Source organism: Trachurus japonicus, chromosome 21 (assembly GCF_045865225.1).
Source record: "Trachurus japonicus isolate A0001 chromosome 21, Traja_1.0".
NCBI lineage: Eukaryota > Metazoa > Chordata > Actinopteri > Carangiformes > Carangidae > Trachurus > Trachurus japonicus.
In genome coordinates, this window is record NC_140927.1 from 21,592,322 (window position 1) to 21,618,928 (window position 26,607).

A 26,607-nucleotide genomic window follows, 5' to 3' on the forward strand; every position below is an offset into this window, starting at 1 on the left:
ATAATCACCAGGAATTATCTTCACAATGCTTTAAAGGAGGATTAATTCGGAGCAAAAATGAATGCACGGCACATAGGGTTGGGAACTGAAAATCACTCTCATTATAATCAGCACCAAATTGTCTGACTTGCAGGGATTGTTTGGCACTTGAATGGGGCAGAATGAAAAGATGTTTTGATCTACTGGCACATTTCTGCCAAACCAGGAGCAAGGTTGACAGTGCATGTTTTTGAGAGTTTACACCACAACCTCAGCTCCCAACACATGTGATTTACTCACCAACACATTTTATTGGTACCATACAGTTATTTATATCCTTCCATCCATCTATCCATTCAATCCTTTGTCTATAACGCTTATCAATGCAGGGTTGCGGACTGACATAGTAGTGGGGTACACCCTGCGCAGGTCGCCAGTCTATCGCAGAGCTGGCACATAGAGACGAACAAGGCACTCACACTCACATTCACACTACGGGCAATTTAGAGTCATCAATCCACATTTTGCACATGTCTTTGGAGTTTGGGAGGAAGATGCAGAACTAATGCAATGCTATTTGAGAGGCAACACACTGTCACACCCTACCGCCCCATAATTCACATGAATAATAATAATAAAGAATTAGATTGACAATCAGTACTTTTTACAAAAACATTGTCAAACCAAGATAACAAGGAGAGAAGATGTGTTTTGGTTGATTTTTGATTTTCCTTTGTTCTTCTCTGGTAAATGGTGGTGCTGTCAGGCCTTTGCCCTCTATTTTCTAGACAGAAGTGGGTACAATATGCCATTACACCATAACCACACTCTGGATGGTTGTTCATGCTGTGTCAGTTGTGCACTTAACCATAAATCGCAGCTCTGTGATGGGACTCTGTCCATGTAGCCTACCATTTAGCCTCACCACTTAGCCAGCCCTCAGCCAGTCCACTGTGATTAATTTTAGAGGGTTTTACCGAAACCCCACAGGATCACTTCAGTTAGGTTTGTGAAGCTATTTCCCTGACTCCTTGTCCGCCATGCTCTGGTGACTTTCAGTCGAATTTACATGAGGACTTTTCTTTTAAACAAGTATGTCTCTTTTTCCCTGTATTTCTATTTCTATTGTTTTTCTTCCTGTCCATCCCTGTCTTTGGGTTTGATTTCAGAGATGACTCCTAATCTTCTGTGGTGGTCAGAGAGGAGAAACCATACTGGGGTTCTCTTTTTTTTAGCATGCTGAAATAACCTTGATCACTCAGCTGCAGCAAAAATATTTCACACAGAATAGGAGACCTCATATCCCACTTCATTAGATCTCTCTTTTTTTTTTAAGACCACTAGGTTTCATCGAGCAAGGGCATTTCTTTACATCAACTACCAACAAACTATCTAGCAGGCCTAATTACTTTGTCAGTCAATAATATTTTCATCTGTTTCTGATTGTTAAAATAAGTAGTATCACATTTGAATTTGCTACAATACTTGAATCATAAAATTATAGTTTTAAAATAGAATCACAGATTATCAGGTATGTGCACTGGTTTGACGCACGCAGGTAAACAGACCTCTGTTGCTGCAGATTTTGCCATCTGGAGATGTGCATCTCCGCTTGCTCTCCCATGGGCTGATATCACACTGGAATTCACATTTGTCTCCATGCCAACCAGCAGCACAGTAACAGTTTCCACAGTAACACTGGCCATGGCCTGGAAGCAGATCAGAGCACACACGCAACAGTTGATCAGTTGGTGCCACCGATTGACAGTTGTTAAACAGATTTCACAGATTATTACTCATCTAAATGCACATTTAAGGGGGAGTATAATTAAAAAACAATCTAACTACATTTTACTTTTGAAACAATATTATTTTAGTCTATACAATTATTTGTTTTGCTCGACAAAATTGACAAATGAAGACAGCTGATTTCTCATAAAAGCTTGATAAGCAAACTCCATAATTTGTTTTTCAGAATTACGAAAGGCAAATTAACACAGACAAGCAGGCAATGGAAAACTTTGCTGAGCCCAGATTAGAATATAACACCATCAAATACAGGAGACACCACAGGTCATACCATGCTAATTTCCAATTAACCTTCATTTGCATGTTAGGCTGATGTCTTTTCTCATTTTCGAATTGTATAAAGGCCATTATGTTGATTTAGAGTCTGGCCATTCAGGGCTACATATGGGAAATAGTGTTTGTGTGAACCCGACTCTGTTCAGGATGTTTGATTATTACAGTAATCCTCTTTATTAATCCTCTTGTGTAGTGAGCGCTGGGTAAGTTAGCTAGATGGGAAATGCTAACTCTGTGAATAGGTTCAGAAAACTTAGCTGTCTTGTTTAAAAATGAAAACTCTACAAAACCTACTATTAAAATGTATTGAATATCTACATAATGCAAAACCATGAAAAGATTGCTGCCAAACTTAAGGCAAAAGGCTCTCTGTTGATGATCCATCTAGAGGACATAAGTGGGCTTTTATGACTAATGCAAATATCATTCACTTTTCAATTAAAGCCAATTAAGAGGCAGCCTAAACCCTGATACTGAACCTAGCATAGGAAACACACCGTGTTAGCATGTTGACAACTCGACAGGCCTGCTTTGCCTAGTTACTGTACGGTTGCTAAGCTACAATTGAACCATTGCTGTTCAGGGCAGAGGGAAGTCCACACTATAATCATCATCGAGACATCAATGGTCTCAAATTTTCAGACAGCAAATCAACAAATTGTGGCAGTTTTCCTTTAAGAAGTCATTTAAACTGAGAGCTACTGCAATTGGTTTGACAGCAGCCAACACATACACACATACAGTAGCCTAGGTCAGTCAAGACACAGTGACAAGGATAGGGCAGTCCTTGAATAGCCATATGAGATGAGGTGAGAGTTGAAGTCGCCAGGCATACCTCCACACACCTCTCCAGTGTCCTCATCCAGACACTCGCTGTCGTCACACTCACAAAATCGTCCTGTCACCAGACCCCTGTTGTCCTTATTGTTACACATGCAGCTTCCACAGTGGCAGGTGCCTATGAAAGATACCGGCTTTAGACACAGTTTAAGGTTAGCTTTGTGTTGTGTGCTCAGCTCTTGTCAGGTTGTGGATGCAGTGCACTTTAAGACCAGGAACCCGCCTTGCTTGCAGATGTGCACTGGGGGCACCGTCTGTGCATCATGTGCCAACAGTGCAGCATCTGACTACAATGGGTGGTGTAGGTGTATTTGTGTGTATGTGTCTGTCTGCTGGGGCTTTTAAAAATGATGCGCTATGGGGACAGAAGGCTAGACAACTACACGCTGAGAATAAATCTGCAATTTTACATGCTCAAACAGGCCACATACTGTAGATTATGCTTTCAGAGGGACACACAAGCTCACATGCAGACACACAAATACGCGTTTATCCTTCATTTAGCTGGAGGCATTGCAGGCCAGTGGTGAGGTTAAGCCCAGGTGGGTGAGGGGCTGTCAGTGTGTGGAAAACAACCTCGGCCCAGACATCACCTCACACTGTGAGTCTTCAGTGTGCTAATCCTTAATCATGTGTCCACAGAGATAAACATACAGACTGAGCCTGTGCGCATCAAACATGCTCTGGCTTTTGAGAGTCCAGACCAAAATGAATTATTAATGCTATTGTTACCTCAAGATGTCAAGCTTCTCAATGATGCTCATTCATACTTGAATTTATTAATTGATCTGTCTTCATATTGATTGATGTGTGTGAGAGCAGAGGTAGATGTCTGACTTATCTGAAAGAAGTGGACTTGACAGAGGATTACAAGTTATAGATAAAGGCATTGTTATAAAGATATTAAAGTGACAATTGACTATAGAATAATCACAATATTGGCTCCCTAAACTGAATAGGACAATACAAAAAAAAATCTTTGACTCTCTAACAAGAACACACATTTTCGGTTTTAATATCAGCAAATTTCCAACTTCCCTTCATAAAGCTTAGCCGAATACTACCACTACAAAGTATTTAAAATCACTTTAAATCATTAATTAGAACATATAAGCATGTAAAAATAGTGCAATATCAGAAAGGCAAAACATTGAAAATGCTTTTTAATGTAACTCTTATCTAGATATTGTGCATATGGCCGTGGCAACAGTGCTGGTTGTTTGTTTGACGCAGGATTGTGTGCATGATTGAGTATATTTTCTTGTGTGTGAGTATGTGCATGTGTGTTCATATTACCTTTGTTGGAGCAAACCACCCCCTGTGGATTCTTGCAGAGCTCTTTGCTCTTCTTGCTGGGTAGGTTACAGTCTTCCTGGAACTGGCAGGCATCTCCGAACCAGCCTTCGTCACACTCACATGTCCCACAGTCACAGTAGCCACGGTCTTAAGGGAAACACACACACACACACACACACCACATGCTGCTTATTTCCTCTGAAAAGTCTTCCCCTCACCAGTGCCTCAAATTGCCCTATACACACGAGGACATACCTTAGTGTTGTTTTAAATAAATGCGATGGCATTGCACGACTAGGAAAATATAGGAATGAGAGGTACAGGATTCATTGGCCCCTTGACTCTTAATTATTGTAACAGACCCACTGGACTCCCGAAGTGACTTCTTTTAATGGATGTGAAATATTTTGCATTTCCCTTGAGATGCATAAATGTACATGTAGTAAGCCAGCAGGCAGACAGTAACCATCCTTCCAAGCACTGATTGAGAGAAATACCTTATTGTGTTCAGGGTACATGTCACTATTTCTCATCGTTTGGATGGCCACAGTGAACAATATGAGAAACAGGAGGAATCGTATGATGCAAATGAGGGCAGTTGACAAGTTATTATAAATGTTGCTCCTGTTGCATTTAGCAGAGAGGGGCCTTGTATGTCACACTCAATCATTTTCCTGACTCGTTCATCATGTAAATGTGGTGTCCTTTTCAAGGACTATCCATCAGTCATTAACAGCAGGCAAGTCCCCTGTCTCTTCTCATTATCAATATGTCTCAGGGGACGCTCGGGAACAGTTGTAGAATATGGAAAGTGCACTTCAAGGAAAGCTACACCACAGAGATGCACTTCTGAGGAAAGTAGATTAATTAAAAAAAAAAACTAAAAAAAACTGCCAAATTGAGACAGTTGAGTATAACTGTACTTTCTGTGTGATGTCAAAGCAATGCAATTACATAACAATCCCTTTAGACTGTGCTTAATAGGACCTTCTTTGTAGAAATACACTTAAAATGAAAAAAAAAAATCAAACAATTCAAAATTTGTTTTTTCAGTGTTGGCAGATGTAGGTTAGAAAAATGATCTCATAAAGATAAACAGCCCTCTTTTATTTGCTCTATGCTGTACTGTAGATGTGTTTTCTTATCCAGATTTACTGTACCCCCCTTGGGTACTGACACTGTCAGACTGCATATTAAAGTCATACACATCAGAGACAAAGTTATTTCCAGTAGTGATTTCTTATTCTTGAAATACTGCAGCATTAAAAAATCTACTGTAGACCACAAACACTGTACATTTGTTACTATTCATGACTACACTCACCCAGATTTATGGGGATAATCTGGATAAGTTTAAAACATTCTTACTCTGAAATATCACTCAAGTTTTTTTTTTTTTTTTGTCATTTACCACACAACAACCCGCAAATAAAACAAAATTAGATTAAAGTGTTTCCAACTTAATTCAACAGACTATTACCAAGTCACTGCCACCCACTAGCCCCCATTAATCTCTGCTTGACAATCACTCTGACATATGAAACGGCCCCTTTGTGTCTGCAAGGCGAAAGTTTATGTGTGTGGGAAGGTGGCCGTCTGTTGACTGTTTATCTTCCCTAGTGCTCTGAGAGCTGTAATTCTGAGTGGCTTGGGGTGTCAGGGTCCTTCCTACACTCCTCAGATGGACACACACACCCAGCCAATCAGGTCCTGATCAGTCCACACAGACACATCCAATAACGGTTAGAGAGAGAGAGGCGACACATCAATGGCAGTAATAACATGTGATGTAGCGTTACCATGATTAAGTGCTGACAAGGAGAGGATAGTGACTCATGCAGCAAGCTAATTTGGGATTTGGATTTTGCTCACCCCTGTCTAATGATTAACCAGGTATAATGCATGCGTGCTGCATGTAATTCTCTCTCTGTGAATGGAAAAAACGTAAATCACAAACATTTGATATTCTGTAATTTCAATCATAACGCAAAACATACATCACATAATGTAAATCTAAAAACTCCCACAGACTGTATCTATATGCTCATTTATTACTTGCACTTGATGTTTCCTCTCCAAATGACATTTCCCCCACTTACTTTGTTTGGATCACATTCTCCATAACATGATACTCATTTCAGTGAGTAATTATTCCTTCTTGCTTTCCTCTCCCTGTGGGTTGTGGAGCGTGAAACGACAGCACGTCAGCGCATGTTTGGTGGAAAAGATCTAGGAGACACCTGTCTCAGGTAATAACTCATTCTCCGCGTGTGCTGTCCTCGGGATGAGGAACTCCCGCTTTCATCCTTCTAGCTTCTACAATTCTCCACCCAGGCATTTAATTGTCAACTTTAGTAGATTCATAACTTCATAATACCTTGAAAGACTTTTCTCCCCCCACTAGCTCTGGTCAGGATCACAGCTCAGTGCTTTAGATTATAGCCTGCGACTGGAAACATGAAGAATGGGAATAAGGTGCAAAGGATCTCAAACAGGCATATACTGTAGATGATATCTTAGTGGTTATGTTGTAAAGTAGGTTTACCTATGGGGTGCTCCATGACAGACTTTAAAAGCATAATGATAAAGAAACCACACTTGTGTCTTAAAAATAGCCTCAGCTGACAATCACCTGTGTATGACATAAATTAAAATATTACCACAGAATTAAGTTTTAAAATATTCCCTGATAGTAACTTCCTTGTTACCTAACTTCACACCATGTACCTATATGTGTGTACTGTATACTGTACAGGAACATCTGATTTAATTACCATCACATAACAAGAAATGTTGTAATCTAAAGCATTACGGATCACAGCGATGTAGAACAACTGCACCCTAACCTGTGGGTCAAATTTCCTTTTACTATTAGACTCTGGCAGACTTGAGAGGTTTTTTTTCTCCTTGCAGCCCACACTGCAATCATTAGGTGACTCACCACACAGACACACTGCCTTGCAAAGCTCAGAATATCTAAGTGAGAGCACATCAAAATATGTACCAGAAAAGAAAAAAAATGCAGCGATGGACAATTTAATGGGCTGTAATGGCTCAAGGACGGCATTCCACTGGGCCCTTATAAGCTGTTATTTTTCTTCTTTCTCTTTGGGAAATCAACAAAAAATCATTTATTAAACCTATTAGTCACTTTGGACAGACTACCATTAGTGAGTTATTCCTGTGATTAGTTTATATGATCTGTCTATAATGTGTCCGTATTGAAAGTAACTTCATAGGCTTATGTAATACTGATGGAAAATGCATCTGGAGGAGTTTGATTTGGAACAGCACCGGCCAAACTGGCTTCTTATGTGCTGTGCTGCTGACATAAAACCCCCTTGGGTGGGATCTTCTCTGACTCTGGCAGGGGGCACAGAGGCTAGGGGCTGAGCCAGGCAAAGAACAGAGGATCTGAAAACCCATAGCCTGAGAGAGAGAGAAAGTGAGCGAGAGGTAGAGAGGCTAAAAATATGTTCCGACAGAACCGAACGCCAAATCGACCATCCGTCAGGGCGTGGGGGAAAAGGTTTTTTACTCTTGCACTTCCACCTCCTCGTTTCAACTGCTCTTTTGAGATGGGATGGGAAGGACAGACATATGATAAAGTCAGAATGACGATCATAAAGCATCAGAAATTTACAGATTGTTCTGGACTGCAGACTTGCCTGGCTCTGTGCCTCAGTCCACAACAGTGGCAGAGGGGGGATGGTAGCAGTTGCCAGAGATATGGGGGAAACCACTGACTAGAGTTTGATCAAACATTTTGCTTTGCTGTATTAAGAGTCTTAGATAAAGAAAAAAAAATGTAAACGATTCATTTTGTTCCAATTAAGACTCAACTCGAAGATGGTTGCTCGCTAAGGGTTTCGGTCTTGATATAATGGTCCAATTCTACTCAATGCTGTAACAGTAATTACTAACAAGTTGATTACACAGTGTTTTATCAGTGGGACAATGCAAGCCTGCTGTGCTCTGGGCCACCCTCTGTGGCTCTGACAATGGAAAAAGACTATACAGTAAATCACAGAGAAGCAAAGCCTGTCTGAACCCAAACCAGAAGAAACCACTTTGCAAGGAGAGAGAGTAGGGGCGACAGAGAGAGAGAGCAGAAGCGAGGGCAGAGCGTTCGTACGTGGCTCATTCAATGAGGGAAGAAAAGAGTAGAAGGCTGTGAAAAACAGATGAGAAACTTTGGCAAGTTGACCTTCATTTATGACAACAGAGGAGTTGTTACAGAGGGTTAAATATCTGATTTGAAAACTTCAGCTTCAAAGCTTTTGTTTCTTGTGTTCTTGTGTTATTTTCAGAATGGGGCAGAGGAAGAGGGTTTAAACTGAGTGGAAAACAAACAGCAGACAGACATGACAGGAAGGTTTTTGCACAGTTGGTGAACAGATGTTAGTTCGGGTCATCAACCCGTTGCTCTCCTTCAATGTGGGATGTACCAGAGGAGGGAAAACACGACAGCAGCAGTATTTTTGCGAATCCTTAGAAAATAAACACATGAGTTGTTTTTTTTAAATACCTCAGATTTTCATGGGACATGTGCACTTTGCATTAAACACACAATTTATTCCAATTCCAGTGTTTGGGATCCTTGATGTCCTTAATATAGAAACACAAAAGTCTCATGTGTAGTTTGCACTATAGGTTTACATTTAGTGCTGCTGTTATTTGGTCATATTGATAGTCTGTAAGCTACCGGATAAAACATCGTAAGAATAAAAGGTCAAGGAGGCTGCTTTATTTTCCTCTAAACATCCCTAAAGAGAGCAGAAACATTTTGTATAAGCTTCTATACTGCCTCTGTCCCAGCATGCACCAGGCAAGACCACTCTGGGCATTTCTTTCCTGTGAGCATCTATACAGATAAGGACAGAGAGCTTCCAGTTCAGTTCACTTGCATGTCTATTGATTGCATCCATTAGAAACCCATGCAACAAAAGGAAAGACCATGCAATATCACATAAAGGACCAGGATCTTGGTCTTGGATCTCTTGCTCTGTGCTGACACTAGCATTTCCCATACAGCCCTATACACTAAAGGGATATAAGATAAATTGAATGTAACAAAATTGATTTATTTCACTCAGGCAGCAACACTGACAACTTTTCAACCTTTTAACCTGGATTTATCACATGTATCATCCCTGGTGTCGATGTCCAGCTCGACTTGTTGCGCTGACTGAGCGGATGGACATCTGCTAATTCAGATCTCGTGTATGTCTGATGACTGCCATCCTATAGGTAAAAGAACAAGTCAGTGCTGGAAAAGCTAATGTTCTTTGGAAAGGAAAACACACAGTTTATCCCTTAGGAGAAAAATCTATTGGATCTTATCAGTGGGCAGTTGTGAGAGACAGAGATAAGGGAGCCGCAGGGAAAGAAATTGGCTGCCCATCTTAGACAGCAGACCATGCATGCTGCATGGGCCATTGAGCAGTGGGGGGAGGGGAGCAAGAGTGGGGGGAATCTTCTCAATATGCTTTGAGTGTAATTGTTGGAGCCTGTATGCACATGGGCATATGACTGTGAGTATGTGAACGCTTTTGCATGTGTCTGCACATGAGTGTTGCACTGTAAGAATGAGCCTGTTTCTGTGTGTCTGTCAGTACGTGAGTATGTGTGTGTGTGTGTGTGTGTGTGTGTGTGTGTGTGTGTGTGTGTGTGTGTGTGTGTGTAGTGTGTGTCTGGGTGTGAAAACCCATTCCTCTTCTGATGTATCTAGGTTCCATTTGCAGAGCGTACCAGTGAGTGAAACCCCATTATCAGGCTGAAGCAGGGCCTTCTCACTCCAGACTGCTGAACCATAATGAGCTCCTCACAGCAGCCAACTTGTCTATCCAAATAAATCACTCTACCCCTCACATGCCCACATGCGCACACACACACACGCGCACACACACGCACACGCACACATATCTCCATTAGACCTGTTCTGGATTCACACATGACTCCATCAAACACTGACATCCTTAGTCCAGTGACCACAGAGGACACAAAGATGAGGATTTTTTCCCCTTTATATCAACATACGGGATCAGCCTGCAGGGAAAGCACCAAGTGTCCAAATCAAAACAATGCATTGAAAATAAATGATAAAGCTGACTGAAGGTTCAGATAGTAATCAACATGAGTAGTCTTTTTCACATACAAAAATATTACTGTAACTGTAGCAGTCTCAACAAAACAACATTACCAAACAATACACACACGGCTGCTAAAAAAGTAAAATAAAGTTGAATCTGCACCAAAGACACTGAACACAGTAGATTCGATGTAGGATTTACTGCAGGACTGTATTGTATTGGACTGCATTCATTTTCACAAGGCGCACCTAATAAATTAGTTTATCTGATTATGTCCAGCCAGCTCAATAAATAACCAACTTCTGCATTCTCTCCACAGAAACAGCCATTCATTGTCTCATTCTGTTCTCATAAATAGTTTGCAAAATGTTGTTGAGTGTGTGGATGTCCCCTCCAGCACTTGTAAAATTTCAGGCAACAGGCTAAGTTCAAAGCTGTGCCTCCCAGTGAAAGGGAATGCCTTGGTAGCGTTCTGTGAACCAACCAGCTGTCTATTACCACAGAAATCCTTTGAAGTGCTGCCAAGGTGATATGGGGTCTCAACACAATACCGCACCCATTGGATCCAGTAATAATGGAACGAACGCAGATGAAACCAAAATACTCTAAATCCTCCCAAAGTCTGTGAGTTACATGTTTATTTATTTGAAATTATATCAAAAGAGCTGGATATTAAAAGCTTAAATAAATTTAGTGGGTTTTTGGATTAAACCCTTAAGCTCTCTGTTCTCACAGCAACAAGCTGAAACATCAGCTCGAGTTTCCTTCGCTGTGTATACGTATAGACTCATATGTCATTGTCCACCTACCATTGCAGGTATTCCCATTATGCACAGCACAGACCCAGTCGTGGCATTCGCAGCGGGGCCCATAGAACCTCCCGGGCTCGGAGGCTGCACAGATGCAGATGCCGCAGTCACATTTGCCCCTCCCACTGCAGATCTTGCCATCAGGTGTCCGACAGCGGCGCAGAGACGACTCTGAGGACAGTTTACACAGGCCACCCACCTGTCTACGGAAAAAAAAGAAAGAGAGAAAGAAAGAAAGAAAGAAAGAAAGGTCAGTTCTTCAACAGCTTTGGAGACCTCCGAGGTCAAGGGTCAAGTGTGTTACCACCTGTGTCTGGTTGATTTACAAAACACCAGCTGAGAAAAAGTGTTGCCTAGTGTTGTGACCCATTCAAGATGTTATATCACGTAATAGTCCACCTACAAAATGATGCATTATAGATTCACTTTTAATCACACCATAGTGGTTGTTTGTACTAGCAGCGAATCAGTGGCAGTCGCACCAGGACTTGGTTGTTATGGTAGCAATGCCAAACAAATAGCAAAGGTTGTGGAACGGTCATGGATTGTTGGCTTTGGAAAAAGATCATGATTTGAGTGAAGTACCTCCTCAGGGTTAGAGAACCTTTGTCGTCATGGTTACAAGTGAGTGTGATGGGAGGGACACGGAAAAAAGAAACAACATTGTTTTCACACTACTAATACACAATGCTGTGTTCCCATCCATCCACCCAAACCTTGTCATAACACGGACTTTGCCGCTCTATGTGCTACTGTACTGTAGGCCTACATCACTGAAGGCATACACACACACACATGCAGACAAGCACACAGAATGTGAAGGATTAAGCTAACAAATCAAATTGTGTAGAAACAGCTTCACCGTACATGGAGTACCCTGCAGCAGCTGTTGCTGTGCTTCATTTTTACTCCATGGGGTCTCTCAGTGAGATTTGTTTCATTTGGGCGCTGTCTGACATTCTTTTTCTGTTGCTACCCATGCACTCTTGATGTTGGCCAGCTGTCCAGTTTGGGGAACAGTACTGTAGACACGTTTCAAACAATCAGCAGATAAAATGTTCCTGACACTCCCAGGAAAATCAAACACACAATGTGTGTGTTCCAGGTGTCACGGGGAGGTTTTTACAAGTTCAGTTTCACACATGCTTCACCCACTGATGGCTTTTCAAGCCTTGACCAAACTCCTCTGTCAAAGCTGCACACTGAATTTTAGATGTATTCACTGAACACTTTGAGCCATGGTCTTTTACAACAGGCCAACCAATGACTTTGTCTCTGCTCTCCACTACTTTCCACTCTCTGCTCCAGCCTCAGCTGATCTTCATTAGCATCGCTACATCTAGTGCGCAGCGCTCACACTGGTGCTGCCAGCTTTGTTTGGTCGGCAGGGTGATTTGACCTTAGCAACCTCAGGTAATGATATTCAGAAGACTGAGGATGATGAAGGTGAGGATCCCTCTCATTTCAGGCTTCATAATCTCACTTGCTTGAAAGCGGGGAATGTGCCTATACCTCCATTCTTTTACATTGGAAACCTGGAGTCTGCTTTTCGCCCTTCTATCTGCAGCTTTTTTCTGGGTTTAGTTAAGAAAGTGGGGCACGTTAAGTGCTGAAGGCCTGATTAACTGCTGATGCTGACAGCATCAGAGTATGAATTTACATGTTTGATGCAAAGTTAAACTGAAACCTACAGTAAAGGATGTGTTCCAAACTTCTTTATGACTCAAGAGACATCTGCTCGGTCATCTCATTTGTTTTCAGACTAATGAGATAAATAAAGAGGCACCAGAATACTGTGGCCTAAACCCCATATGGACACAAAAGTATTTTTTGTTTGCCCATCTAGTCTCAAAAAGTCCAACTATGTGTCTGTCAGTATCCAAATGAGTCATTCCTTTATAGCGAGACATCCATTAGTTTTTACTGTCCTTTGTTTGTGGCATAGACCTTGGCAAAGTAAATGAGCAGCCTGTGCTCTGTGCTGGTTCAACTGACCTGTCTGCTCATTCAGAGGGATAAATATAGTGGTATATGTAACACAAATCTATCTCTTGTACTTGAAAGCAACACATTTTATGTCTGGGACAGTGCAACTTCTTGCATTTTTCTCCTCTGTCACTGGGAAAGACAAAAAAATAAAAACACCCTGTGTATGCGCTCTAGTTCCTGGTCTGTGTTTTATAAGATAAGAAGAAATAAGACTTTATTCATCCCCTTAATGGGCAAATTTACAAATGACAAAATTACATTATAAAACAGCCTCTGTGAGAATGAGCAGGAGTTTGATGTTGATGTCACTCATTGCAGAGTGACAGGCAATCAATACTTAATATTCTACTCTAATCTAACGGAAAGCATTATCATAATAATAACAATCATCATCATCATCATCATCATCATTATAGCATAAATGAGTGTAGAGTATGAAAATATGAGAGCTGTTAATTGAGTGTAAAATAGAATTGCGTGTATGAACTGACTGAGCATCCCACGATTGGGGCTGTGACAAACCAAGTTGACAATAAAGTCCTAGAATCTGAGAAAATCCAATTAATGTCACTTCACAACAAAACTACAAATGTTTCTATGTCACCAAATCTGGCTAAACTGCCTTTCAATCATTTGGAATTGAAAATGGAGAATAGGTCGAATTAAAAGATGCAAATTGCCACAGTATACATTACTTTGCTTTGAACTGGTATTATAAAAAGTTGCATGAAATATCAAGAATGTATTATTCTAATCTGCTTTTTTTAAATCCACCTTTTCAACCTTAATACACCTTTTCAGCTGTACAAATATATGGGTTGCTTAGTTTATTTTAGTTTAGCTTAAAATAAGTTAATATGAAGAAATAATATCAAAGATTAACAGTCCCCAAAGAATATCATGTAACCGCTAATTTCATCCATGTGTTTGCTGGCACAGGGAGAATATGCCATCTCCACAGAACAGAAAAGCCCCAGGCCTGGGGTTCATACTCAGGGCAACATTGCTAAGCACTGCACTACTGTTTCAATTTCAGCATGCAACATATCAACATGTGTTTTTGCCCTGCAACAATACAAGTGGATATATAGCGTTGATAAGAGGGCAACGTGTGCGTTTAAAATTATAGGGATGACATACCGTTACTTTGGAGGTTTTTTAAATACAGGTGGAGCACTACAGCCTGAATCCTGCCTACTTTGTGTATGTTGTGTCGGTTAAGTGTTTCATGGACATATCATGTAGCATTCCTCATGTGTGCTCATAGAACTGAGCTTACAAAGCATAATTGCTGAACCACCTATGATTTTTCACACTGCCAGGTTGTTATGATGACATATTTAGTAAACAAACAGGGGGCGGGATTATTTGGATATGGACACATGTTATCGGCTGGAGTCTGAGGAACTGTTGCTTTTCTGTAGTAAAAAGCATGTGTACGTTTGCTACTGTTTGTTCAATAAATACAGTGCAGTGTCCAGAAAGACATACACAGTATAATCATTACGCAAGCATGGTGCACCTGCTTGGAGCAAACACCCCCTCTGCAGCTGAGTTAAGTTTAAATCCACATGGCAACATTTACAGTTCTGCTGACGGGGGCTCCGCCGTAAAAGGCCAAGATAAACAGAAATGAATCATTCACATTCATATTTTAACCAGTTCCAGGGACTGACTTCATGTCACTATTTCCATTTTCACGCTCGATTCCAAATGACTATAACACTTTTTGAAAAACTAATTTACAGCATTAGGGTTAGGTTTATAAGCATTGAAGTATTAAAAAGGTTACTATTTATGTTTCTTCAGCATAAATTAGGTTTTTGGATATTTAGATTTTGTTTGTTGCTCAGTAAAAGCTCTTCACATTCATAACCCTTGCTCCAGCCAAAATGTCACTTTAGCGTTTTTTACACCGAACCCATTACCATAAGAGCTGTCATAACATCATTATATTTAATTCCAGCTAAGTGTCCAAATGATAATAAATGAATGTCTGTAAGTTTTTAACAGTGCCATTTGCAATGTCAAATGTCGAAAATGAAGAAGAAGCAGACTTTTACCCTGTGACTCGGCATGCAGTGTTATGACATTTGGAAAAACAGCTTGAAAAAAAAACTGTGCAAAGAAACTGCAAGTGCAGACTACATGTATAGGCAATCCTAAACTTTTCCACATTGTGCTTTCCAAATGTTGACTTTGTCAGCAAAACTCTGCACCTCCCTCTTCCTTCTTGCTCTCCAGACTACCCCAAAATAAACAAGAGAAAACAAGGGCTGCGTGAAAACTCACCTCACCGATTGTAACAAAGTGTCCTCCACGGCAGAGAGCAGAATCAGAAACAACGGCACTAACATGGACTGTACCAAAACCTCAGTGTGCATGTTTAAATCCCACAGAAACCTGAAGTAAAGTAGCTTGAAGGAATTTCCCAATCTTGCTTCCCTTAAACAGACAGGACAGGAAGAGAGAGTGAGAGGGAGAAGAGAAGGAGAGAAAGAGAGAAAGAGCAGCAGGCTGGCCTGAACTGGCTCAATCCCTTCAGAGGCCAACAGTCCTCTCCATACAAGTGCCTTTGATTAGTCTTGACTCTCAGACACAGTCCTGGGCAGGAGCTAGAGTGGGGAAAACTGCCAAAATGAAAAGTTAAGTCACTCGTTTGAGATGTAATTAGAAGCAGACTTTTCTTTTTTTCCCACTTTTTCCCCCTCCGTTGTCCAGATGATTTCTCTGCGGTGCTGTAGTTTTGTTTCTATATTTCCTTTCGATGCTGTAAATATTATGCGAGAGCCAAAGTCAGTCCATGCCACTAATAGGCCTTTTCCCCAGAAGACAACTTGACATAATTGTCATAATAGGAAAAGCACAGGTGTGAATATGATGGCTAAATCCCACTTAGCTGCTCTGAATTCAGGATCCAGTGCTATTGCACATGAAGGCTCTCTCACTCTGTCACTGTCAGAGCCAGTGACTGTGGTACTTGAATGGAAAAGATCAACTGCTGGAGTTATTACTTACAGATGTGTGCTTTTCCTACTGTGACAAGTCAAAACCACAACATACGATAGAGGATCAAACACAAAATGTTGCAAGAATAATTATACAAATTTTGGTCTGAATCTGATCTTAAAACATTTCCTGCTGTTTAATAACAGCTAAGGCATTGCAGTGCAACATGGACCAATGATTTGACCATGTGAGACTGCTTGTGGAACCATTGGAACAATATGCAAAATACCTTTGTTTGCTGTTACCCATAAACATTGAATGACTCATTGTTCAAGGCAAATGTCTGATGCTGGGCTTGTTCTGAGCTTTTTCAAAGCAGACATTTTGACATTGTAGCACAAAAGCACAGGTGTGATTAACAACAATGGCTGTATCCTGTCAGGTTTTGCCAGTTCTAAAGATCCTGTGTTGTGCATGATGGCTCACTGGGCTTTGTTAGTGGTATTAGATCTGCCTGCTCTGAAATGTCAAAATGTCTGCTGAGAGAAAGGCCTATTACTGACTGACACCGCCTGATTCATTCATGCTTTTTATTGCTGTGCTGATACCTTAATATGCTTCACCACCCCTCCTTCCTCTGCGCTGAGATGTAACATTCATGTGCAGTATGTGTTTGAGCTCCTTCAGTGAGCACAGGCACTTTTCTAAATGGTTGGTCAGTGATTTGACAAAAGTGCTTGATTTGGCAACACCGAATGTGTTTTTTTTTTCATTTTATCCTATAGGCTATATATATTTATTTAGAGTTGGAAGGCTGAGAAGCACAGATCAAACTCCATTCAACTGTTCACACGGTAAACTGCAAAAGTGGGATATTTCGTATATCCAAGCTAACAAATATATACTACTACAGTGAGTTTTATGTCTTAGATTGTTTCTTATATTAGCCTATATTCTACAAAATATCTGCTTTGATAAGATTTTCTTTGATAAGATGTCTTAACTGTAAGAACTGAGCTTTGAATTCATGTTTTCAACAATTCTGCATAAATAAAAGTTAAAGGATGTGACATATAAACCTATGTGCAGACAACTCCTATTTGCATTTGTTTGTACTCTGCACACAAACAGGTTGACAGCTCCTCAATGTCAGTGCAGAGAAAGATGATCATGTGTCTGTCTGATTAGCTTTTTCTTGACCTTAAAGTCGTGGATTTGATTCCCTTGTCGACAGAGATCACATCTGGCTGGCCCCCGTGTCACTCTCAAAATATTCTAGTTCAATAATTTTTTTGCTGTCAGGCACGTTTTTTCAATTAGTTTTTCCCCTTTCAGACAGCTGAACACACCACAGAAAAGTCCTAAAACAAATGTTTACAACAGGTGATCAAAAAAAGAAAAAGAAAAGAAAAAAAGATCAAAACTGCACTTTTTATATTTTAGTTTTCAGTAGAACAGTAGTAGGCCTACATGTCACATGTCATTTAGCCTATTTATTTATTTATTTATTTATTTATTTTTTAGATGTAAAGTCACATAATGTAGCCACCATTTGCATCATTGGCTAGAGTGGGAGGAGTTACCTGATATTGTGTTTAAATTGTCTGCCATAGACCCTGGCCAAAGGAAGAAAAAGTCTACACCAACTGCACAGAGCAGTAGCCTGGGATGGAAGTTGCACCTTTTTTTCTCTCACAGGGACTTTCACTGCCCTGAGTTGAGCTGTGCCCACCTGATCAATAATTTATAGAGACCTGGGCCACATGCATTCATAAGAAGATTGTTTCACTGTTTGCTTGTCTTTGTTTTGGGGAAACAAAAACAATAGCATCAACAATTTAAGAAATGAATAAAACATTCACAGATTAACATTTTGTAGTGATAAATGATACAGGAGAGCCCCAATTTCAGGACAGAATAAAAACATTTTTTTTTTTCTCCCAAAATATAGTGTTATATTTCTGTCGTAAGTGAGGTGGTAATCTGGCGATATTTGTCATTAAAACTTCAAACCAAGTGATGCATTTAGGAGACTGTTGTGATGCAGCATCAGCTGTGGGACCTTAATCTGTTACCATGGAGACGGCTGCTGCGCGCCTCCGCTGCAAGCGCTGGTGGTGCTGTGGATGTGATTTCAACCCTGCGCGCTCCCGCTATTCTCCCACACGATCCCAACACACACACCCGGAAAACAGCTGATGTCATGGACAGGACGCGACACGGTGGATAAGGGAAATCCTCCTCTCGTAAGTGATTCACTATGTTTTTCTTATTGTGCTCTCAGACCCTCGTCGTTTTCATGTCAGTGGACGTGCAGCTGTTGTGCTGCTTTGAGGATGCGGCTGACGTCTGGTGCAGCAGGACAGCTAGCATGTTGGCTTGTCCAGGAAGTAGAGGAGAGACTCATCCTCCGGAGCAGGCCTTGATATAAATATTAATATTGTCGTGTATTTGATTCAGAATCAGGTGGGCGACTTGCCCGGTAACACATGTAGCTTCCGTCAGGACCTGTGCTCGGCCACATTTTGTGTTTACCTCCTGTGTTTAGCTTGTTTTTGCTCAATGTAGCACTTGCTAGCTCTCATCCGTTTCCATAGTAACCTTGGCTCCGTGGATGTCATTCATTCATATTAAAGGATAAAGGCCTTCACCCCTTGACTGACATCCAGCTGTGTGAATCTTGTTACATAATATTATAAGGCATCTGATCAGTTTACTAAGATGATTGTTAGGGTTCAACAGCTGATCTGAAGCCTGCCAGGCCACAGTGGCTCTGTCATGGTGGGGCCTCCAGATATCCTAACTGCTACAATTAGGTTTGGTTTTCACAAAATTAAACAATATTGATTTTATTGATTTTGGTGAAGGTGATCTCTATAGCATCAATACTGTCTTCTGGGGTCTTTCCAATCTGAAGATGTGTCTGAAATGTGATTACAACACTGCAGCTGACAGTGTTTTGAATGTTGTTATGGGACAACAATCAAAAACGCAAATTGACAACATGAATGAAATGCAAGGCATGGCTTTGACAACCTCCTTATACAGATAGTCAGGCCTGGATGATACAATACTGATGTATCTATACACACAGTATAGATATTGACATGTTAGCAGTATTTATTTTATGTAAGGAATGGGTGAAATATGTGTAATATGAAATGCTATAGAGAATTATCACCTGATTTCATTAAACCTGTGACGTGTATGTCCATAGTAATAGGTTACATGTCACCTATACAGTTTACTTGGCAAATGTGTTTGCAAACACTCTAATCAAGTCGGCATGCCTCTGGCTGACTGGCTGACTCATTTTATCATTGTCTTGGTCTCCACCATGTCCTGGAGGAAACATCTGGCTAGTTGGCTCTTAAACTACAGCACCAAATGATCTGCCTGCTGCTGCTGCTGCTTGGTCTGTGTGCTGTGAAATCAAAAACAACACAACACAACACAACACAACACAACACAACACAACACAACACAACACAACACAACACAACACAACACACATAAAGACACTAAAAAGCTCTTTTGGAGTTACTGTGTTCTTAGTCGACACCATAAATTACACTTTTCACTTTTTACACCTCCATTGTTCATGTAATACTGATCAATGCAGCTTTTTATTAAATCAATAGAAATGAAAAGAGTGTTAACACATCTACCAAGCTTTCATATGTCTATTGTTGGTATACTATGGCAGTATCATCTTAAATTTCTTAAATAAGGAAACTTAAGCTAAGAAAGTTTGCAGCCTCCAACAAATACTCACACTTACAATTAATCTGCCCAGTGATCGCATCCTGCCCGTGAGGAACATGTCCTTTCTCCAAATGGGAAAGTAATTGCAGTCTTTGCCACCTATACTCCCACATAATAGCACTTAGACCCTGTAATTTTGTTTTCACTCTTCCTCATGTCTCCATCTGCATATGTTAAGTGTAGCAATTACACTGGGAAATTGCTTCTAACTACATGGGGTTTATAGGATGGACAGTTTCTTTTCTTGGCAAAACCATAAAAGGAAACAAGGGCGATACAGTTACTTTGTTCTGTCTGTAAGTAAGAGGTCTCTTTTCACTTTTCAAAAGTTGTACTTAAACATTTTTCTCATTAAGGTTCTGGCATTAGGTCATCTTAAAAATTCATTTCAGTCAGTTCAAATAATTGAAGGCTCAGATTTTCTTCAAGTCAGGTATTCTGTTTAACATAATGGTCGAGATAACAGCGACCTTTTCATTTCCTGTTATGATATGTGTACCCGACAAGGACTGTTCATTGTGACTGTTATTGAATTTCATTTTGTGATATTGGCATATTTCATTGAGGGGGAGGACATAAAATTACATAAGAGTCCTTTTCTTCAGATTGTTTGTGTTTGTGCTGATGGCACGACAATGAGCAGAGACGTCCACAGATTGAACCTGTACAGTATTTCATTCCTCAGGTGATACACTCTCGCTCTCTCACATTATTGAATTATATTTCAGTGCTGTTTTCAATACTTTTTCTCATTTTCTAACATACCAATGTAGCCATGCAGGTAGTTTTAGATGTATCTCCTGCTTTCACTAAATTGACGTAGCTATGCTAAGGTCTCCTCATGCACTATTGATGTCTGTCAGTTGTTGCTTTTGGATAAAAGCATCTGTTTAGTGAATAAATGTAAACACTGGGGTGATTTTTAGCTTCATCTCAGTAAATTGACATTGAATTGAGATTACCTTCTGGTGCTCATTTACATATATTTTTTATAGTAACGTAATTTTTTTTTTTCACTGCCACAGTGAAGAGAGAAAGGAAAGCAGGAACTGGGGTTGAACTGGAGATCACTGCTTTGGGCTATGACAGCACCACCTGTCCACCGAGCACCCTCTTTATATATATTTTTTTAACATAAATACCTCTGTGATGTGTAGTGTGATGTGTTGATTATCTAGAGTAAAATGGATAATTACCTCCCTGCATGGCTACATAACACTGGAGGTAAGAGAAAATATGTCTTTATATAAGTTGGGGGGACCAATTGAATTGCATTGCTATGTTCTGCAGCTGCACCTCGCAGCACCTGTGAATATGTTCTCTCACTCCTCTTTACTGCTCTTATGACTGCTACCATTCACTGACCGCTGCCGCAGGACCTCCAGGCCTTTAGGACATTCTCCATTTTGCATCTCTAGTCTCTCTCTCTGGTTGGTCTCTCCACCCCTCTGTGACCTGGGGATGAACGCACCAATGAGGAGCCTCACAGTGAGTCAACCTGGCCCTGCTCCACCCCATCTTCTTCCTCCACAACAGTGTGTCGCATATATGCCTTGATGTCAGACGTGGTGGGCATTCCTGTCTCTATGAGCGTACTGTAGATGTGGGTAGTGTACTGTAAACCATATGAGCCATAATGTTGACTAACTGTTGTGTGTTATTTACAGGGTATGCCTGATCGCATGTTATGTGCAGTGCTGGAGCAATTTCAGCTTTACTTTTCCCTTTGGTATGTGCGCTTTGTCTCCATTCAGAGTGTCATTTCTTCTTGTGTTCTTCTTAAGTTGAAACGGCCTGGACAGTTTTCTTTTTCTGCATACACACATGCACACAAACACACACACATACACACACACACACACACACACACAAACAGGGACATTCGCAGTTTAACACCAACTCACTGTACAGTAGGTTACACAGCTTAGTCTGCTGGCGCCTTGGTGTTCAATATGATGAAGATCATGTTTGATCTTTCCAAATGGTAAGTCACTGGAGCTGTTCCGATGTGAATACACTTGTCCTGTGTTTCATGTGTGCTACGTTGTGTATCACGATGGCCATTCAATAATGCAACACCTGTTTAATTAAGTGCACACCTCTGTTCTGGCAATTCAAGTCAGGGTAGTTAACTTACACATCACGGATCACTGAACCTAAATGCTACACCCAGAAGCCACATAGCATATTTCATACTATATTTACATATTGATTAACCTAATTTTTGAACGGTTCGCTTTTCAAGAACTGCACTGATGCTGATGTATGGCAAGTAAACAGCTTCATCTCTGAGCTGCGATAATTATACATTAAATTAATTTTAGTCAATATTCCACATGATTCAACAAAAAGTTGCACTACTGCTGCCCAGACTTGGATACAGCCAGAGTGTTCCCCTGTACCTCATTTAGCTTTGGTCACTGTGTGGTCCGCCTCCCTCTCTCTGTCAGATCCACTCTCTGTATAGCACGGCCAGCCCCAGCATGCTGAAGCGGAAACAGAGCTCACGGGTCGAGGCCCAGCCCATGACCGACTTTGGGCCGGATGAGACCCTCGCCGACAGCGCTGACATCTTCTGGATCAACAAACCAGTGAGTGCACTCCTCGAATGTGTGTAATGTTCTCAGCAGGTCTTAGTGGGTTTTTTGTCCAGTGGAAAAACAGGCCTCTGCTGTATTTGTCAAATATTTATTATTCAAGTGTTGGCTCCCTGTGCTGTTGTTAGAGCTACAGAGAAAAGCCTGAGAGAAGAGAGGAGATGTGAAATTACATTTGGATAGGTTTTGGTACTTAACCTAACTGAGGTCGGTGCAATGCCGTCGTATACGATGGCGGGGGTATTGTTTTACTCTTTCGCGTCTATCTCTGGGAAACCGAATAATAGCACTGTAATTCGTCTTTTTTATTTAAAGCCGGACACTTTGGCCTTTACAAAGAGTCCACTGGTGTGTCTGAGCTCACCCAGAAGCGGAGTAGTCCTGCCTCAAACATCCGTGTCCAATAGGAGACTTCCATAGCAGGATGGGCCAAAGTCCTATAAGAGACCTGTGCGCCTTAACACGATGTGCCAAATAATGTTAATTTACATCAAGATGGTTTCAGTGTTGCCTTGTATGATTGCGTTTATCGGAAAAACCAACCGTAAATGCAATAAATAATGCATCAATTACCATTTACGCATTTTACACAAGCTAAGACCAAGAAATGGGCCTCATACAGTATGGCCAGGGTGGGAACTGCTATAGAGTGTCTAAAAGAAAAGAAGAAAATTCTGTGTGTTTCCAACAAATATACAGTATGTGAAATTTATTTTCCGTTAATTATTTTCCTATCTTTTTCTGATCATATAGCTTTTTCTGCATTCATATGACCCAGGTTGTCCTAAAAAAAAGGGTGTCAATTACTTGATTGTGGGTCAAGGGTCAAATATGAGGCCTATAAAGCACACTTTGTTGTCGTTTCCTCTTTTGCAGTGGGTGCACACCCTGCTGCGGGCCTGTGCCATCATCAGCGTCATCTCTGTGTGCATGAACACCCCTAAAACATTTGAGCATTACCCTCCTCTGCAGTATGTGACATTCACGCTGGACACACTGCTCATGTTCCTCTACACCGCCGAGATGATCGCCAAGATGCACATCAGAGGAATCATCAAGGTACTTCCTGACAGCAGCCTGCAGCTTTATTAAAACAGATTGTCACATGAAGCATCGTACAAAAATCAAATTCCTGCAAGATTTAACAACAACAACAAAAACTGATTCCTTGCAAACTTTCTAAATCAGAGTACTGAAATATTTAACGTGAAATGCCACAAAGGAAACAAAAAGAAAATCTCTCACAGAAGACTTGTTTTTCAGACATTTCATGAATTTTAGCAAGTAAATAGTTTCAGCTGTTTTGCTTTGTTTTTGTCTGATGGCAAATTTAGATTGAATATGAGATGAATTAGATTTGTTTTGTTTTGTATTTATTTATTCATTTAGTTTTGTTTGTCCATGTGTGTTATTTTGTGTCTCCTAGCAGCAAATTTTCAAAAGTTGGGAATACATTTAGATGAAAGGGACATGGGAGGGAGTAGAACCAGTTATCTTAACTTTTCAATGCCAAAATGATGCACAAGGATGATTTTTGCACTAAAGCTGGATTTTCTTTTTTTGAAGCTAGTCCAGATTATCTTGATTTACTTCAATTATTAGGGTCATTGTCCTGCATGCAACATCTACTGCGTTTCAGCTAGTGGACAGCCACCCTGACATTATCCTGTAGGAAGCCTCGATAAACTTTGGAAGTCATTTTGCCCGCAATGATGGCAAACTGTCCAGGCCCTGAGACAACAAAAGTAGCCCCAAACCATGATGCTCCCTTCACTGTACCTCACCTTTGAGATGATGTTTACATGCTGGTATGCAATGCTATTTTTACACCATACGTACAAAAAATACAAAAAAAAAAAAAAAAATCAATTTAAATAAAAAACAGAAAATTGAATCTTAGTTTCAACACAAAACATTTTCCCATTAGTGTTGTGGAGTGGCAAACTTCAGGCCTGAAATGGAAAGCAAAGCAATTAATGCAGAAAACTAGGAAATTCCAAAGGGGTTCACATACTTTTTCTTGCAACTGTATATGCGCATTCAAACTTGCAGTATGTACAGTACATACTGGCATTAAATAGTAGAATGACGAACCCTTCATTAACCTGGAACGCAGCATTAGCCAAAACGACCGGATCGCTTACTTCTGCTTTAATGATACAGTATAAACAAACAACATGGAGACACTGCCCTGCAAGTGGTTAGAGGGAAGCCCAATGCATGCTGGTCCATAATCTAAGCCAGTTACAGTATCTTCAGAAGTATGGCCTTCATGTAGCGCTTCAGTTTTTTTTCTCCTGCTTAAACTGTACTTTACTTGTTGTATTGAGCTGTAGATTCAGATGAATCAACACAATTCAAATCAGAGGTGGACAGATAATATGTAGAAGCATCCAGGAACAGACAGCTGGCAGATGAAAGGCCCATAATTACTGCCATAAAAAGTGTGGACAGCTAAATTGGCAAATCAAGGATAACAGGCAGGGAGGCACAAGGGGACACAAATTTAGAATCACCAGTCATAAGAATAAAATCAAAACCTAAAAAAATTACAGTAATCGTCCGTCTCTCGATATTTTATTTATCTACTATGTTCAGTTCTTGGAGGCAGATAAAAGCTTCTCTTTGTGTTTGAAAAGGGAAATTATTTTCCTGTAGCCTTTCTGTGAATGTCAGGTAAAATCCAGCTTCTCTAAGTGATGCACACGTGACACATTTGAATTTCTGCTTTGGATTTCAAAGTGTGTCAGAGTGGATATATTCATCATGTCTATAACTGTATGATTGACACTCGGAAGTTGTATTTTGTAGCCAGCACTTTTAAAAAGTGCCTGCACAAAACAAACGCTTCACATTGCGTGGTGAAGTAATTGCATGCCTTTGTTCTTGTCAGTGTGTAATCAAACATGGTCCTTATCTGCAGAGTGTTGCAGAACACACCCTCCTATTTGCAGCCTTTCTTCCTGTGGAAGACTGACCACCTAGGAGCTCTCTCTCTTTGAGTGGTAATTAAATATGCCCATTTTTGCTGCCCTGGTGACATTTCAGTTTGTTCACACTTCAGGGCCTTTATACAGTAATTTTGTGTCTTATCATATCGAAAACATGGCTTTTCAAGTATTGCGGTCAGCCTTGTCAAATGGGTTCTGTAGTTTTCTGTTTGATGTTTTTCTTGAACATTGGTAGGTGATTACTTATATTCACATAGAGGCGTTTTTTTCCCACAGTAAAAGCTTTTTCTGTCAGAATCTCAGAAGATGATGGTTAGCACTTAATGCGGGCAATTTTCTGAACCGGTATTATGAAAGGACTGGTATTATGAAAGCCTTAAACTATCACTGGGTGTTTTTGAAGTTGGTGGAAATCACCAGCTTTCTCGAACAATATGGCCCTGGATAATGATAATGTTCAGATTCACTTCATTCGATCATGGTCATACCTCTCTCCTTGTTGCCCTGTTTTTTTTCTGTTCCTCTCCTAGGGGGATAACTCCTATGTGAAAGACCGCTGGTGTATGTTTGATGGATTCATGGTGTTCTTCATCTGGGTGTCGCTAGTGCTGCAGGTGAATTCCAATGTTATAATAACTTATTGAGGTTTTTGAATCTTATTGCCATTTTTGTTACTGACATAAAACAATGGAGCACAATAGTTGGTTTTTGTTCTGCATTGCTCTACTCCTCTTTGTTTTAGGTGTTTGAAATCGCAGAGCTCGTAGATCAGATGTCTCCTTGGGGAATGTTGAGAATTCCCAGAGCGCTCATCATGATCCGGGCCTTCAGGATCTACTTTCGCTTCGAGCTCCCTCGCTCCCGCATCACTAACATTCTCAAGTACAATACTGTCATCAACATTTCTCTTACATATGGTTGTACAATAACAGATCTGACACTGACACATGTCTTTCATCTTTTCTCTGCTTTGCAGGCGATCCGGGGAACAGATCTGGAGTGTATCTATCTTCCTGCTGTTTTTTCTCCTGCTCTATGGAATTCTGGGTGTCCAGATGTTTGGGACGTTCAACCACCACTGTGTTACCAACGATACAGAGAAAGAGTAAAATAGCGTTTTCTATTTAATGACACTATCGATGCATTTTTCTGTTGCTTCCACAAGGCTCTATTTCTGTTGATAGGTGATATCCTGTTTTAACAAGACATTTTTTAATTGTCAGAACTTTTAAGGAAAATGAAAATATAAACATTG

General features: G+C 40.5%; 2 protein-coding genes across 10 annotated transcripts in view; one reads left to right on the top strand and one right to left on the bottom strand.

The window, feature by feature from the left end:
* The window catches only part of itgbl1 (integrin, beta-like 1), a 39,524-nt gene extending 23,481 nt beyond the window's left edge, over positions 1-16,043 (bottom strand). Inside the window, exons 1-5 of the mRNA XM_085764165.1 lie at positions 15,383-16,043; positions 11,102-11,304; positions 4,201-4,347; positions 2,900-3,022; positions 1,548-1,688 (exon numbers count right to left, since the gene is read on the bottom strand). Coding sequence (XP_085620291.1) covers positions 1,548-1,688; positions 2,900-3,022; positions 4,201-4,347; positions 11,102-11,304; positions 15,383-15,474 — 706 coding nt within the window. The 5' untranslated portion in view covers positions 15,475-16,043. The remainder of the gene's footprint in view (positions 1-1,547; positions 1,689-2,899; positions 3,023-4,200; positions 4,348-11,101; positions 11,305-15,382) is intronic.
* A 2,111-nt stretch (positions 16,044-18,154) lies between these two features.
* The window catches only part of nalcn (sodium leak channel, non-selective), a 65,673-nt gene continuing 57,220 nt past the window's right edge, over positions 18,155-26,607 (top strand). Inside the window, exons 1-8 of one of the 9 annotated variants that reach the window (XM_085765974.1) lie at positions 18,155-18,285; positions 21,181-21,292; positions 21,472-21,533; positions 22,255-22,395; positions 23,278-23,460; positions 25,883-25,966; positions 26,095-26,234; positions 26,329-26,457. In XM_085765974.1, the coding sequence (XP_085622100.1) occupies positions 21,492-21,533; positions 22,255-22,395; positions 23,278-23,460; positions 25,883-25,966; positions 26,095-26,234; positions 26,329-26,457 (719 nt within the window). In that variant the 5' untranslated portion in view covers positions 18,155-18,285; positions 21,181-21,292; positions 21,472-21,491. Of the gene's footprint in view, positions 18,286-21,180; positions 21,293-21,471; positions 21,534-22,251; positions 22,396-23,277; positions 23,461-25,882; positions 25,967-26,094; positions 26,235-26,328; positions 26,458-26,607 lie in introns of those variants that run through there. The other 8 variants (XM_085765977.1, XM_085765975.1, XM_085765979.1 and 5 more) reach the window with 8 other exon arrangements.